Source organism: Podarcis liolepis (genome assembly GCF_965112155.1).
Source record: "Podarcis liolepis genome assembly, chromosome: 4".
NCBI lineage: Eukaryota > Metazoa > Chordata > Lepidosauria > Squamata > Lacertidae > Podarcis > Podarcis liolepis.
In genome coordinates, this window is record NC_139558.1 from 84,680,684 (window position 1) to 84,697,245 (window position 16,562).

The 16,562-nt window shown below is 45.8% G+C and overlaps 1 protein-coding gene and 1 long non-coding RNA gene across 9 annotated transcripts in view; both read right to left on the bottom strand.

Annotated features, from left to right (window-relative positions):
- Window positions 1-16,562, bottom strand: part of LOC310705502 — a 71,399-nt gene that overhangs the window by 33,994 nt on the left and 20,843 nt on the right. The gene's annotated exons all lie outside the window — the stretch shown is intronic.
- The window catches only part of ELMOD1 (ELMO domain containing 1), a 47,552-nt gene that overhangs the window by 29,580 nt on the left and 1,410 nt on the right, over window positions 1-16,562 (bottom strand). For 7 of the 8 annotated variants that reach the window (XM_083499904.1, XM_083499906.1, XM_083499903.1 and 4 more), the window contains exon 2: window positions 2,657-2,760. Coding sequence is in view for 4 of the 8 variants with exons in the window: in XM_083499905.1 (XP_083356031.1) it covers window positions 2,657-2,673 (17 nt within the window). In the remaining 4 variants the exon portion in view is untranslated. Of the gene's footprint in view, window positions 1-2,656; window positions 2,761-15,962; window positions 16,047-16,562 lie in introns of those variants that run through there. The other variant, XM_083499902.1, reaches the window with a different exon arrangement.

A 16,562-nucleotide genomic window follows, 5' to 3' on the forward strand; every position in this document is an offset into this window, starting at 1 on the left:
ATCAAGAACATGTGCAGTCAGACCCTCTTCTCATCATGGAAGTGGAGCTGGCTAGGCCTGGAGCCGGGTTTCTCCCCTCCAGTTCCTGCAGCCAGCGAGGCCTGGCCTAATAATAATAATAATAATAATAATAATAATAATAATAATAATTACTTATACCCCACCCACCTGGCTCCCAACAGAATATTAAAAGCATGATAAAACATCAAACATTAAAAACTTTCCTAAACAGCGCTGCCTTCAGATATCTTCTAAAAGCCAGATAGTTGTTTATTTCCTTGACATCTAACGGGAGGGCGTTCCACAGGGCAGGCGCCACTACCAAGAAGGCCCTCAGCCTGATTCCCTGTAACCTTACTTCTCGCAGTGAGGGAACTGCCAGAAGGCCCTTGGACCTGGACTTCGGCGTCTGGGTTGAACGATGGGGGTGGAAACACTCCTTTAGGTAATAAGACTACGGTATAGTGTAAACAAAACTTTTATATGCACTGGGAAACAAACAAACAAGAAGCGGGACTTGCTGTATTGTGATATTCATTTGATTGAGATGGTCTGGTGCCGAACCAGCAATATCTCCTATGTATGCCTGCGTAACAGTTTATAACTCAGGCAGATGAACAGCCAAGCAGCACCATGGAGAGCGCCTGGGAGACTGGTCCATAGAGATCTACAAGCTGCTGCATGCCGTACTGAGATTTAGCTTAGGAACTCCTCAGATCTTTCTATACGGCTCGAAACCAACTGCTTACTGTTTCAAATTAGCTCCTAAAAATACTGATAACTAAAAAACCCCGCCATTACCCTGGTCAAAGACAAAAACTGTGCACAAGGTGTTATCAAACAAACATTCAAAAATTATATAAGAACTGCTAGAGCGTGATCAGACGCCTGCTTAGGAAGAACAAAGGAGGCTGTCTCATGCAGAATCAGACCACTGATCCATGTACATCAGGATTATTTACACCAGCAAAGTGGGCAACTCTCTCAGTCTGCTATTAACGTAGGCGCTTAATTCTTGCAGAACAAAGCTTATGAAGGGTACTATCTGGAGGAGGTCCACAAATGATGACTTGGCTTACCCGCCAGCCATTATCTGTGGTTGCCACCGCCAACTGCAAGTGCCAAGAGACTTGGGACTGGGAGAGAGGAAGATCTGCTCTCATCCCTATTGCAGCTTGGAGAAGATAAGCAATGACTAGCGTCTCCTGCTATTTCTTTTCTTCAAGGAGTGGTGCAAAGCAGGTCTCACCCTGTGTACTTCTCGGTACCCTGCTTGCAAGGTGGCCAGGGAGACCTGCTTCCGGACAGCTGGGTGAATGGACACCTGTCAACATGTTTCCATCAAACATCCAGAGAAACCTTCCTTTCAGAGTTTTTCTGTTTTCTGTAGTGCTTTTAAAGGAATGGGCAGAAATATGTCCCCAATTGCCTTTTAAATGTGTGAAAGTTCAGTGCCATTATTTTCCCAGCTGCTGCATCAACACCACTTTCAAAACCTGGTTGGGGCTTCCTTCTAGAGCTAGCCACAGGCAATCAGTGATAATCTAATTTATTAATTTATAAAATGGTTCATAGATCTTTTTATGTTTTTATTTAAAGATTTTTCATGAGCAACAGAAGTACTTTCAGCATGCCTGTTTTCAAATCGTAGAGTACTTCATACTGTTCAGGTTCATACATTTTAATTTAATAAAAAATCTCTAAGAGGTTTATACGAAAACAACAATGCAACAGCATTCAAGAAAGTTTCCTAAAAAATAGATAAAAACAAAACACAAGTGCAAAAAAACCCACAACCCACCTCAGAGCAGTACGAAACAAAACAAAAATTAAAAATTAAGAGTCAAGAGTTCGGGGAAGCTTGGATATGCACACAAATTTTAAAGAGGCATATAGAAGTCATTATTCTCTTCAACTCACAAATTACCCAAGGGAGGCCATTTCAGATGGTGGGTGCTATAACCAAGAAGGCCTGTTTTTGCATTGTCAGCAAGTGACAATCTGCTGGCCATGGAATAACCAGTAGACACCCATCCCTCAGAAGCTCTTAAAGACCATCTTGCTCTGTAACGGGGGAGGTGGTCGTTATGATGTCATGTTGCATAGCCAATTGAATTTGGCTACATGATGGTATCACCAATGGTAAACAAAACCAGTTTAGAATGAGAGCAATACTTCCTGGGCTGTTCACATCCATCCTGTCTGTCATGAATCACAAACTGCATGAGATGATGTCTCCAAGGTCAAACAAAAAACTATCCAGGGCAATGTTTTTTCAACGGCTGCACGTTTTCATCCCAATTAGCAACAGTCCCTAAAACACATACACAAAATGGCACCCTCTCCATTTGACACGTAAATTTAGCACTTCAGAGACTTGTGGCTTCTGTTCTGAGCTTTCATGCTCCCAGTCCTTAAGGCTGCCAATCAGGTTTGAAAGGCTGAACAACCAATGCCTACTGAGGGCAGTTAATGAAGGTGCTAGGCAGGACATCCGGTGAAATTGGTGTGTCAGTACCCTGCACAGACAATGAGACCATTTATACTTTCAACCGATCACAAGATGGGAGCTATTCTCGACGCAGAAATATTACCTTGGCTCTATAATAGACAGAGTAAGATAATTACTATGCAAGCAAAAATATAGGAGTGTTACCTCAGAAAGTGCTTCATTTTGGTGTTTTTGTTCTTCAGTTCTTTCACTTTCGGGAACTATCCTCAGCTGATCAGAAGCAATGTTTTCTCCAGAAGTTAAATATGCTGCAAAAGCAAGTTGAACACATTTGGTGAAAGAGAAGTAAACAGGGCGCAAGTATAGTTATAGAAGTAAATAGGGCGCAAGTAAAAGAACTGGCAGATGTGATCTCAGAACCACTGGCAGTCATCTTTGAGAATTCCTGGAGAACAGGCGAAGTCCCGGCAGACTGGAGGAGGGCAAATGTTGTCCCTATTTTCAAAAAGGGGGAAAGAGAGGACCCAAATAATTATCTCCCAGTCAGTCTGACATCAATACCAGGGAAGATTCTGGAGCAGATCATTAAGCAAACAGTCTGTGAGCACCTAGAAAGGAATGCTGTGATCACCAATAGTCAGCATGGATTTCTGAAAAATAAGTCATGTCAGACTAACCTGATCTCGTTTTTTGACAGAATTACAAGCCTGGTAGATGAAGGGAACGCAGTGGATGTAGCCTACCTTGATTTCAGCAAGGCATTTGACAAGGTGCCCCATGATATTCTTGTAAAGCAGCTGGTAAAATGCGGTCTTGACTATGCTACCACTCAGTGAATTTGTAACTGGCTGACTGACCGAACCCAAAGGGTGCTCATCAATGGTTCCTCTTCATCCTGGAGAAGAGTGACTAGTGGGGTGCCACAGGGTTCTGTCTTGGGCCCGGTCTTATTCAACATCTTTATCAACGACTTGGATGATGGACTCAAGGGCATCCTGATCAAATTTGCAGATGACACCAAACTGGGAGGGGTGGCTAACACCCCAGAGGACAGGATCACACTTCAAAACGACCTTGACAGATTAGAGAACTGGGCCAAAACAAACAAGATGAACTTTAACAGGGAGAAATGTAAAGTATTGCACTTGGGCAAAAAAAATGAGAGGCACAAATACAAGATGGGTGACACCTGGCTTGAGAGTAGTACATGTGAAAAGGATCTAGGAGTCTTGGTTGACCACAAACTTGACATGAGCCAACAGTGTGACGCGGCAGCTAAAAAAGCCAATGCAATTCTGGGCTGCATCAATAGGAGTATAGCATCTAGACAAGGGAAGTAATAGTGCCACTGTATTCTGCTCTGGTCAGACCTCACCTGGAGTACTGTGTCCAGTTCTGGGCACCACAGTTCAAGAAGGACACTGACAAACTGGAACGTGTCCAGAGGAGGGCAACCAAAATGGTCAAAGGCCTGGAAACGATGCCTTATGAGGAACGGCTAAGGGAGCTGGGCATGTTTAGCCTGGAGAAGAGGAGGTTAAGGGGTGATATTATAGCCATGTTCAAATATATAAAAGGATGTCACATAGAGGAGGGAGAAAGGTTGTTTTCTGCTGCTCCAGAGAAGCGGACACGGAGCAATGGATCCAAACTACAAGAAAGAAGATTCCACCTAAACATTAGGAAGAACTTCCTGACAGTAAGAGCTGTTCGACAGTGGAATTTGCTGCCAAGGAGTGTGGTGGAGTCTCCTTCTTTGGAGGTCTTTAAGCAGAGGCTTGACAACCATATGTCAGGAGTGCTCTGATGGTGTTTCCTGCTTGGCAGGGGGTTGGACTCGATGGCCCTTGTGGTCTATTCCAACTCTATGATTCTATTCTAGTTGGGTGGTCTTTACAAATGTCTTTAACGTGTGTGTGTGGTGGGATATAATCAAAGCCAAAAGATGCATCTAAGCACTTGAGGTCAGATTCAGCATTTGCAGAGTAGAATGGGTGACCCTCAACACATTCATGTTAAATGAATCCCTTTCTCGTTCAGGAGAAGGTAAAAACAAACTGTAAAATGGCTTTGTTTTCCTGAGTGTTACAGTTTAAATGAGAAAAAGTTGGCTAGTTCTTGTGACACTGCTACACAGATCCGATCCAAGCAAGCAAATATACACCTATTTTTAAAAGTTGTTTTTTTAAAAAAATTACAATGGGTCAACTAAGCATTGAATTACATATTGCTTCAAATAAAATAAAATAAAGTACCGGTAAGTAGGCAGCCAGGTGAAAGGTGACAAAATGTTTGCTTGCTGCCGCCACTGAATTAACCTGTTGTTCGTTTTATCTATTTAAAGTTTATTGTGGGTGCTTCAGACAAACTCATTTACTGAGCATTCATCCTGATCTGTTCGTAAGGAGGTTAGACAATGGCCACACCCGTACCCTACATTTAAAGCAGTATTTTACTAAACAGTCATGGCTTCCCTCAAAGAATCCTGTGAACTACAGCAGTGTTTCCCAACCGGTGTTCCGCGGCACACTAGTGTGCCGTGAGACACCGGCTGGTGTGCCGTGGGAGGGAGGCGTGCGAGTCGGGCGGCGAGAGGCGGGGCGGCGGCGAGGATCCGCGTCGAGCCGGGGGCGGCTCCGCGGTGCTGGTGCCGAGCGGCGGGGCAGCGCGCGCAAAAGGGAGGCGCGCGAGACAGCGGAGGAGGAGGAGGCCGGCATGTCCGGGCAGCAGCAGCAGCAGCAGCAGCAGCAGCAGCAGCAGCAACTCCCGGCGACGGCTCCTCCTCCGCCCGCTATCGCCGCCACCACCACAACAGCCGCTGCCGCCGTCCCTCAATCCCTCGCTCTGCTGCCTCCTCCCACCCCGGCAAGGGGAAGGGAAAAAACTTTAACTTTTGTGCGTCCCTCCCGGCGTGACGCTGCGCGCTGACGTCACGGGGCGGGGCTTTAATGGTGGTGTGCCGCGAGATTTTTTCCCGGTAAACAGGTGTGCCGTTGCCCAAAAACGTTTGGGAAACACTGAACTACAGTTTGTTAAGGGCGCTAATATTAGGAGATGCCTAGTCCCCTCACAGAGTTAAAATTCCCAGAGTTCTCAAGGAAGCGGGCTGACTGCTAAACCAGCCTGGGAATTGTAGCCTTGTGAGGGGACTATCTTTGATAGCGTGCATGTAACTAACGTCTGTAAATAATTCAGAGATACTTGAATAAAAGGTGCAACTTTTATCCAAAACTATACCATCATTATGAGGTTCTGATTTGAGATTATCTGGGTCCCTACTATGGAGTTCCTGAGGGCAGGACTTGTAGTGCACATCTTGTAAGTCAGAGAACTTCTGTTATAAGGAAGCCTGCTAATGAGGGAAAGGTGAATCTGTTCGTGTCGTGAAATAAATGACATTGAACAGCTTCACCATTTCCTCTCTGTAATGGAGCAAGAAGTCTCCTTCAGGCTTTCTTGATGTTATAATTTTTGTTGCTAGCAGAAAACCGTTGCACAAGAGATTGTCCAATCTGTGGTGCAACGGAATTGCACCAGTTTATCCATTCTGCCACACGATGCGCCGCTGGTGCAAAACATTTCATCACAACAGAACAAAGTATACCGTTAAATGACTTGTGACTTAGCACTACTTTGGATGCAACCCAAAGTGTGCGACTTACATGCAAAGACTATCTGAGTAACATCCTGGTGAACATTGTCAGTGATTTAAGAGCAATAGGGGTTTCACCTTCTTTGTTACACCCCACAGTTGTGGAACTCCCTGCTGCTATTTGGAAGAAGTTTTTTGGAAGAAGTTTTTGGAAGTTTTTCTTCACGACTGCTTTCAGAGAGGGCGTGTACATATGTTACAGTGGCATAGGCACTAAACCAAATAACTAGAAATCCAAACAGAACTTCAAATCGATGCATTGCAAATCTTCGTTAGAAAAAAGAAGCAGGTAGACTTTCCTCCCAGACACAGTTTTCATTTAGGGGAACAGAAAGTTTTTGTGCTGGGCTAAACCCCCAGATCCAATGGGGCTCCATTTCCTGGCCTAACTCCAAAAGCACTTGTGATGGATTGATTTGGGGCTCTTCCAAACCAGCAGAATCAAGAAGTTCTGCCTCTCCCTAACTGTGAAGCAGCTGGGAATAGCATGAATGTGGTTCCAACCAAATCCAGTAAAGTGGTACCTTGGGTTAAGTACTTAATTCATTCCGGAGGTCTGTTCTTAACCTGAAACTGTTCTTAACCTGAAGCACCACTTTAGCTAGTGGGGCCTCTTGCTGATACCGCGCCTCTGGAGCACGATTTCTGTTCTCATCCTGAAGCAAAGTTCTTATCCCGAGGTACTATTTCTGGGTTAGTGGAATCTGTAACCTGAAGCGTATGTAAGCTGAAGCGTATATAACCCGAGGTACCACTGTATTTTTAGCACAGGCGGACATTTCATCATGCTACTGCAAAGGCGTTTTGGAGCCATCAGGAAAGTATTAAAATTTCAGTTCACCTGTTGGAGAGGGACGCCTGGGTTCACTGTTATGTGACCACATCATGGTATGACACTCAATCACTAAGGATTCTGCACATGAAAAGACTGTAAAAGGGCAGACATGCACCCATGTCTACTGACCCTCCTTCCCAACATTTTGAGCACACTTGGGATAAAAACATGGCCAATTGTACCATACAACCCAGAGAGGCAGTGAGGTTTTTGTTTTCGTTTGAATGCAATCCTTTTATCCTGCCTACTGATCTCTCCCCTTTCTTCTTCTTTCAGAAAGATCTGTGAATAAATTATAATGTCACCTGCTAAAAGGGAAAGCACTCTAAAGCAACTTTCCTGTTGGATATCATGTGAGTGCTCGCTGCAAAACTACGCGAGCCCCAGCCGGCAAAAGCCTCTTTCATCAAGATTGCTTCTGACTGCCTGGTTCCTGCTGCTGTCCCTGAATTTAGCTGCAATTACTACTGACAGCAGTGGCACCTGCTTGAGGACAACGAGGAGGAGAAGAGAAAGAATGGCTAACAGCAAACTGATTTCATTAATGCCTCGGCAGGCAAGCTTGGCTTCTAACACTCCCTGAAGATGCCTTTGATGTTCCTTATGTTGTACCAAGACGGGAGGTGGGGAGAGGAGTAGAAAAGCAAAAAAGGAAAGGTAAAAACAAGAGGGAAAGCTGCCTGCCCCTCTTCCCTAATTTGACAGCGACCTTAAGTTGAAAACAACCATGCACATCAGTGCTCACTTTTTCTCTCTTGGGACACGCAGTCTAATTAACAGCTGCTTCCATAGATTTACTCAGCATCTGCAGACATTCCTGATTGAGCCAGCCATCCAATTCTTTAAGTGCCCGGAATGTGATTTGCAGTTACTTGGCAGGGTGAAAGGTTAAATAGGTTTGGCCTTTGGTCTGAAGCAGCCTTCCCCAACCTGATGCCCTCCAGAGGCTGCTGTGTTATCTCATCCTGCATGGCCAATTGTTAAGAGTCAGGGGGTGAGATTCAATTTAGTTTGCCAAATGGATCAAATTCGCAATTTCTGGAACGATACGAGAACCAAAACAAGGCAATGCTCCGAAATTCACAGCCGTTCGAAACTTGCTGTGCGTTTCTCCAACCAAAGAACTGAAAAGTCAACAGGTGCAAAATGCCATCACCTTGACGCTTGTAGGGGTGAGGCAGTAGGAACAGCTTACCCAAATATCAAACCAGTTGCCCTGGTTGCTGGTGCATTTTCAGGGGCCCAATTTATAGTACTTATGTCTTTACCTTTACATCCTTAAATTGGGGTGGGGAATGCTTGGCCCGAATTTGGTCCACCAGCCTCCCCATTTGGCCTGCAAGACTGTTCCAGTCCAGCCATGCCCACCTGCCCCAGATCCCAGCATCATATATGACATCAGGTGAGGGGCAGGTAAAGCTGGGGGTGTGGATGAAAGGGGCTTTGCAGGAACCACCAGCAAAGGCACATTCCTCAGGACCAACTCTTAGGATGAACACACATGACCAGGAGCCAGACAGAAGCTGTTTCAAAAGCTTGTTATGCTGCATGGACTGGTGGCTTCACCTGTGGCCTAGTCTAGCATTACCATCCTGACCATGGGTAGGCAAACTAAGGTAAAAACCTTCTAAATCTGGCCCATGGACAGTCCGGAAATCAGCCTGTTTTTACATGAGTAGAATGTGTGCTTTTATTTAAAATGCATCTCTGGGTTATTTTTGGGACATAGGAATTCATTCATCCCCCCCCCCAAAAAAAAATACAGTCCGGCCCCCCACAAGGTCTGAGGGACAGTGGACTGGCCCCCTGCTGAAAAAGTTTGTTGACCCCTGATTCTGACACTTCTAGATTATGTTTAAGACAAGGAAAAGCAGCTCTGGAAGGTGAGAATTAAAAGTGGCAGTGGAAGGTATGTTTAAGTGTTTTACCTCATGTGTTGGAGACCTCCAGGTGCTGCTAACCTAAAACTCCCATCATCCCAGATCATCAGCCATGTTTGTTAAGGCTGATGGGAGTTGCAGTTCAGAAAAACCTGGGGGACCAAAGGTGTCCTGACTCTTTATTTTACCTCAGCATAAGAATGTAAGAAGAGCCTGCTGGATCAGGCCAATGACCCATCTAGTCTGGCATTCTGTTCTCACAGTGGCTGACCAGCAGGATTCGAACACAAGAGCACTCTCCCCCCTCCTGTGGTTTCCAGCAACTTAGTATTCCAAACATCACTTTTCCAGTGATGCCCCTCAAAGCTCCTTAAGTGCCTCCCCCCACCCAAAATAGTTTCAAAATGGCACCTGATGTCAGAGAAGGAGAGATGAAGGCATTGGGTTTATTGTGTGGCTGGAAGCCGAGGAGGTGACTCTGGCAGAAATCAGGATGAAGATGGATGTGGCAGGCAGTGGGTTAAGGCACCATTCACTGGCAGCACACCGTAGGTCCAGATGTATTTTTAAAATACAAAATGTGCCTCCAATGTACACTCACACAACCGCTTCAGAGATGGACCCTGCCTCTGTTGCATCATGGTAGGACAATTCAACCTCTGCCAAAGCACAAGGAGGAAGCTAAAAGAGGTCCTTTTGGCGCAATCAAGAAAAGAGCAGATCCTTCATCCTGGCAAGATGCTTAACTAGGAGGGGGCGTGTTTTTTAAAAAATGCAAGGTTAAAAAATATGCTAAAGAGGGGGAGATCTAGAGGAAGATAAAAGATGAAAACAGAGAAAAAAAACAGCAAGGAAAGGTAAGGTGTAAATTGAGTCATTCCGCTTCCTGATGTGCATTTTCAAGAGTGTTTGTCAACAGAAGTAATGGGATTTTATTTTATTGCTGCTTATTTTAAAAAATTAATTTGCAGCTGAATTCCTTGGCTTTATTTGCAATTAAATCAACAGAATTCAGAGCCAACAAACAGAGACATCTGTCTTCCTGTTTTCTGATCAAAGAGATGTCAGAAGAAAATTAATAGCAGCTCCTGGAATGAGTTGTAGGCATTATTGACCTGATCACATTTTATTCTGCCCGTTCCTAAGAGACAAGAAAAGCCCTGCTTGGGCCTCCTGGGTTGAACAAAACAGGAGCAAGTGATGAGCTGTGGCAAGGAGTCACCAACCCTCTTCCTCATAAAGTCCATGTATACAAATGTTTGTACCGTGATGCCTTTACACATATACAGGTAGATCTCCTCAGACACAGGGGTTGAGTTCCCGGCTATCGCATGTAGAAGCAAAATCATACAAGGCCAGAACGGCCACACACAACCATCTTCACCTGTCCGAAGCTGGTGCAGAGTGGTCCCTGCCCCCGCCACACAAGGAGGTGGTCTTTTTAAGCCCCCCCCCCATGAGAGATGTCAGATGGCCCTTCCGGGGTTTGTTTTTTCCTGCTCTCCCACCCCTTTGTATTTATTTTCTGAGTTTTCAGACACAATATTTTCCCAGCCCAACTTGGAGTGGCCAGGACTTGAACTCAAGATTTCCAGCTCTATCACTGAGCCACAGTTCTCCCCGACCTCAATATTATTTATTAACTGCCTTCCACACATGTCTCAAGGTACAAAATCAAGCAAAACAGCTAAAACACGGTTTAAACCAATACGAAAAAAATGTAATTTAAAAACAATATGAAGCGAACACACATGACAGAGAGACCTATTCATCCAATGACTGCCATTACAGTATCTAGTTTGTTACAGAGCAGAGGGGCATGAAAGATTAAGCTCAAAGGCCTTATCAAACCCTTTCCGAAATTTCAGTGCAGCTCACAGCACTTCTTCCACACGAATGACTGAACTATCTTCAGGGCTAGCTGTAATTATTTTCTCAGTGTCAATATCCTTCCAATTACTTGATAAACCAGAAACAATACAAAGCAGAATGAATTGCTGTGCAAGTGAAAAAAATAGATAAATAAGCACACCCCCCCCGGCCCTTTAAAACTCGTGGACAACTTGTGGGCGAGAAATTTGGCCATCCCAGTTGATTCGAGTTTGGCACCCGTACTACCTATTCCCCTCACAGAGCCATAATTCACACAATTTCATGAAAGGGATTGGCTGTTAGCGCCCTCTGCAAACCATAGCTCTCTGAGGGGAATAGGAGTCTCCCAATATCTGTCAGCACTCTCAACGAACTGTAGTTCCCAGGACCCTTTCACCATGGTTTTTTAAAGAGACATGGTGCTACTTTTAATGTAGATCCAGACTTCATAAGGTAAAGGTAAATGGACCCCCGACCATTAGGTCCATTCGCAGATGACTCTAGGTCTGCGGCGCTCATCTCACTTTATTGGCCAAGGGAGCCAGCATACAGCTTCCGGGTCATGTGGCCAGCATGACTAAGCCGCTTCTGGTGAACCAGAGCAGCACACGGAAACGCCGTTTACCTTCCCGCCAGAGTGGCACCTATTTATCTACTTGCACTTTGACGTGCTTTCGAACTGCTAGGTGGGCAGGAGCAGGGACTGAGCAACGGGAGCTCACCCCGTTGCGGGGATTCGAACCACCGACCTTCTGATCGGCGAGCCCTAGGCTCTGTGGTTTAACCCACATCGCCACCCGCTGTGCATGTATCATGCTGTGTATTAAAGAGCATTCCAAGGGCCCCCAAAGCACAGCACCAAGCCAGAGATGAGACCCTTCCCCAAGTTCTCCATCAGCACTCAGGGAAGGAACAAGGCTAACGAGGGAAACTTTTAATGGTTAATAGATTATTGTATTTTAATATTCTGCTGGAAGCCGCCCAGAGTGGCTGGGGAAACCCAGCCAGATAGGCGGGGTATAAATAATAAATGGTTATTATTATTATTATAACGACAACAAATAGTGGCTACCCAAAACCTGTGAACTTCTCATGGAAGTTCTTCCTATACAGCTGTTAAATGGCAACGCTCCTCAACACATACTCCAAAAAGAAGAGGAAATGGCAGAAGCAGCAGAGTCCAAGAAAACCCTCCTTCAGTGCTTGTGTTGATGTTCTGCAAAATCTGGCGCGCGGTGTCCAGGCTACAGTAAGTTGGTAAAGTGAGCCACAATGATGGTATCTCAACTCAAGGGGTGACGTCTCTCGTCCATTGCTGAGCTCCTTTGGCAGAAAGCACTAATTATTTAGCAGCGTCTGTTTCACTACAGACTGCTGGCGTCCGAAAGACAGCCAGTGGAAAACTTACAAAGCTTTTATTTTGTCATGGTGTTTATACCACACCTTTCCTCCAAGATGCTCAAGGAGGCATAGATGTTTTTCCCTTCTCACAATGACCCTGAGAGGTAGGTGAGGCAGAGCTGAGAGAGAGCACGCAGATTGAGGGTGGAATTTGAACCCTGGTCTCCCACATCCCGGCCCAGCCATCTACCCTTACAATGACTCTTCTGTTACGACAGCTAATTTTTAAGAAACCAGAGTGAGTGCTGTGGGCTTTGCAGATAAGGAGCTAGCACTGGGATACGGAACAGGTAGCACCACAAATCACTGGGAATACAGGAACAGGGATGGCACAGCTTTTGGCTGGTCTTTGTATCTGGCCAAAATTTGCAACCACCACTAACGCCGCCTCAGGGAAGGCTCTGGGCCTTGCCTCTGATGTTGGCCTGAATTTCAGAGGCAATCAGAAGCAGCCAGCCTACAAAGACTCACACTGAACATGTCTCACTTCAATCTGGGGCAGGCGCATTCCAGAATGAAATAAATATTACCCTTGACATTTGGGGATTCCTCTAACAAAGACACACAATTTATTTGTATCTATGTTACAGGCCCACTTTTCCCTCCAGGGAGTTCTAGACAGTATGTACAGAGTGGGCCGCAGGTGGCCCTCTATTTAATTTTGTGAAAGGGGGGGTGGGGAGATGCCGGGTGTGTAAAAAAAGAGATGGAGAGAGAAAAGGAGGTGGCAACAAGACGGAAAAAGGGGGATAGTCTCCACTCATTCTGGGCTCCATCAGTTATCTGGTCCTGGGCAGATTCTGCCTGATGGAATGTGGCCCTTCACCAAAACAGCACGTCCACCTCTGGCACCTCTGGTTTGCCCCATTTTATTTTCACAACCCTTTGATGTAGGTTAGGCTGAGAGATAGCAACTGGCACTGCAACCCAAACCCTCGCTGGGTAGCAGTGCATCTTAAGGGAGTGGCAGAACCACTGCTTCCTCCACAGTGCAGCCACACATGACAGGTAAAAGGTAAAGGACCCCTGGACGGTTAAGTCCAGTCAAAGTCGACTATGGAGTTGCGCCGCTCATCTCGCTTTCAGGCCAAGGGAGCCAGCGTTTGTCCACAGACAGCTTTCTGGGTCATGTGGTCAGAATGACTAACCCACTTCTGGTGCAACGGAACACCGTGACGAAAACCAGAGTGCACAGAAACACTGTTTACCTTCCCGCCGCAGCGGTACTTATTTATCTACTTGCGCTGGTATGCTTTCAAACTGCTAGGTTGGCAGGAGCTGGGACAGAGCAACAGGAGCTCACCCCGTCGCGGGGATTAGAACTGCCGACCTTCTGATCAGCAAGCCCAAGAGGCTCAGTGGTTTAGACCACAGCGCCACCTGCATCCAACCACAGCGCAAGGGTGGGAGTAGGCAAACCGCTGTGCCAGCCTGGCACAGTGATAGGGCCCAATGCTGTGACATGATGGTAGCAGGGCCAGCGCCCCCAACTTGACTCAATCCCTCCCAAGAATGCCTTCTCCTCCCAGGCCTTGCTGCAAGCTACTGCTGGCAGGAATGCTGCAAGCAGCAACTGCACTCACCTGCACCTTTGGCAGGTGGAATGACGAGCTGTGCCAGTGGAGGCCCAGCAGGGCTGGGCAGAGGGACACCTCTGCCCGATCTAAACCTACCACCAGAGGAACAACCGCAGCTTAATCCAGGGTCTGCTAGTGATCTTGATGGTTGAGTGGGGGTTTGAATCTGGATTTCGCCACTATGCCACACTTGCTCTTAAATCACTTCCGATATCCCCTTTATATCACCTGAGGGAGGTGGACCCTGTTCTGGCGAAACAAATCTCTGGAACTCCAGTTCGGGGCTGAGCTTCCCTCCCACTGCTTCCCCCCGGAAAATCATTCCCCACCGCCAATCCATCACCAACCTTTTGACAAGAGACCCAGATTCCACCACCAAAAATGCAGTTCCGGCCTCAAATCTACAGGCTTACTTGAGCACTTGGCAAGCTAAGTGTGCTGCAGGGTCTATATATTATATACACAGCAAGCAAAGCTACTTGCTATGCTCACTAACAACTCATGGCTCTGCAAATAGCAGGAACGACGCCAAGAAGCAGATTTTAGATTACCTGTTTTAAGACATCAGCTACCATCTGGAGCTATGTGTATATTCACACTCCCACTGCTGGGACTATCACCAGCAATATGTGTGTGTGTGTGTGTGTGTAAAAATGAAAAGGAAAGTATAATCAGCCTATGTAGCACCACCTTGGCGTTTTGTAACAGGAATGTGGCTTAGCTGCCTAGTTCTATTAGATCTGCCAGCCCCAATAGGTTAGGATCCCCAGGCAAAGGTAACATAGAAAATATATTTTGTCATTCAACAGACACTACAGCTCAGAGGAATACTTTAGTTGGGTGCATCATTATTTAATGCATCTTTTATCCTATAGAGCCTGATGACTGCCTAAGCTAAATTAAACACACATTAAAGTGTCAAAATCCTTTGATGACATTCTAGATTGTGTGGCTAGCAATCTAGCCCATCAACGCAACCCTCACAGCATGCTTCCAGAATATTTTCTGCAAAAGGGTACGTTTGCAGTTATTACCATCAAGTGGGCAACCAAACAAATGCAGGTTTTTGAAAGACGATTACAAACAAACACAAAAGGTTTACAACCAATCTGGATGCAGAGTTTTATAGAAACGAAGTAAAATAGGAAACCACAGGTCAAAGAAGTTGCAGAATGTGTTTCGATTTAAAAACGTGCAAAGTTGTATTTTCAGCACCATGTAAGTATACAAAGCTATAACATGAGGGGAAAAACACCATGTAGTTTGGAGATTTAAGCTGATCACAGCTTCAGAAATTTACTCTCGAAATATTAAAAGGTTATCAGGCTAGGAGATTTCATCTTCCTGTAGTGTTGCTTACACGACATGAGTTATTTATCACTGCGTAGTAGAATGAGAAGGAGGCAGGAGACGCTGCTCATATATTTATTGCAAGCAGCAGATTTTTGCTTCTGATGGAATCAGGCCATAGCTAAGTGACACTGCAGCCACTCTGAATATATTTTCCATTTAGCTGTATCATAAACTAACAAAAGACAAGTGAAATGTCCCGTGCATGCAAATCTATTTGGGGGAGGGGAAGAAGGACTGTGCACACACACACACACATACACGCAACAAGCAAAGCAAAGTCTTTGAGGCCATAAACTTATATGATTCAATAATTTTGCAAATACCAATTACAAAAACAAGCAGCAAACAGGGTTATATTTAAGCGTGCAGGTGAATTTTTTCAACCCCCTTTTATAAAAGAAAGTCTCCCTTTGTTGTGAGAAATGGAGATGGGTGACCTACAATAAAAAAGGATCCAGCAACTATCATGGTGTCAGTCTTTGTAGGTTCCCCCATCTTCACTAACCTATTTTAAAGGGACAATACAGGCTGGCAGGACTGTTATCTAGAGCTGCAACAAGCTTTGGCACCCTAATGATTCCCCACTGCAAAACCTAATTCCTAACAGGTTGGAGGCGCTGCCTGTGAAAACAGAAATTTCTGTATCCTGCTCATACAGGTCCCCTTCTCCCTCTCAGGACCAAAACCTCTTCCTAGATCACCTCATATCGTATGTTGCTATAATCCAAATTAGAAGCAATCAGGTGTTGCTTCCTCCTTGCAGTAGCTTTTGTTACCTGCTTCCCACCATATTGGCTGCTCCACTTGTGCTGAGAGCTTGTCAAGCCATCAGCACGACACACAAACACACACTGCAGAGCAAGGCACCTGGGATACCAGCCCAGATCCTAATTTTTGTTTTTCAACCCTTTGCTGAGCAAATGTGGTGGGCTTTATTTACCTCATTGTTCAATTACTGCCTTGGGAGCAAGGATGCTACACAGCATCTCTGTGGTCCTGAGTCAAAGATATCCCTGACCACGCAAACCAAAGGAATCACTGAGTGATCTACGAACTACTGTAAAACTACAGGTTTCCATACCAACTTAAGCCACATTAACTTTAGGGATGGAGGGGTCTCAGATCCAGGCCGCAATCCTGCGCACACTTGCAGGGAAGTAAGTCACATGAGCAAAGGGGGACTTGCTTCTGAGTAGACATGCCCAGGACTGGGCTGCAGTATCAGGCAACCTTATGAAGGAGGAGGCTGCACTGGACATAGCGGGACTTACTTCCGAGAAAGTGTGTGGATGAGATTGGGGGCTGCACCACCACTTACTTCCAAGGAGACCTCTTCTGAAGTCACTTTTAAGCTGAGACCACACACCATTCCCAAGTTAGATTTTGCTCAAGAGACTATACCTGTGGGTGGGGGCTGAGCAGGAAAGTGGAGGGGGGGGGAAGGGAAAAACATAAATCCTCTGGAGCCAGCCATGAATTATTGGGGGTCTCCCCTGCTGAAGCTAAAACCAGCCACCATTCCTGCACCACTTGAAATTGT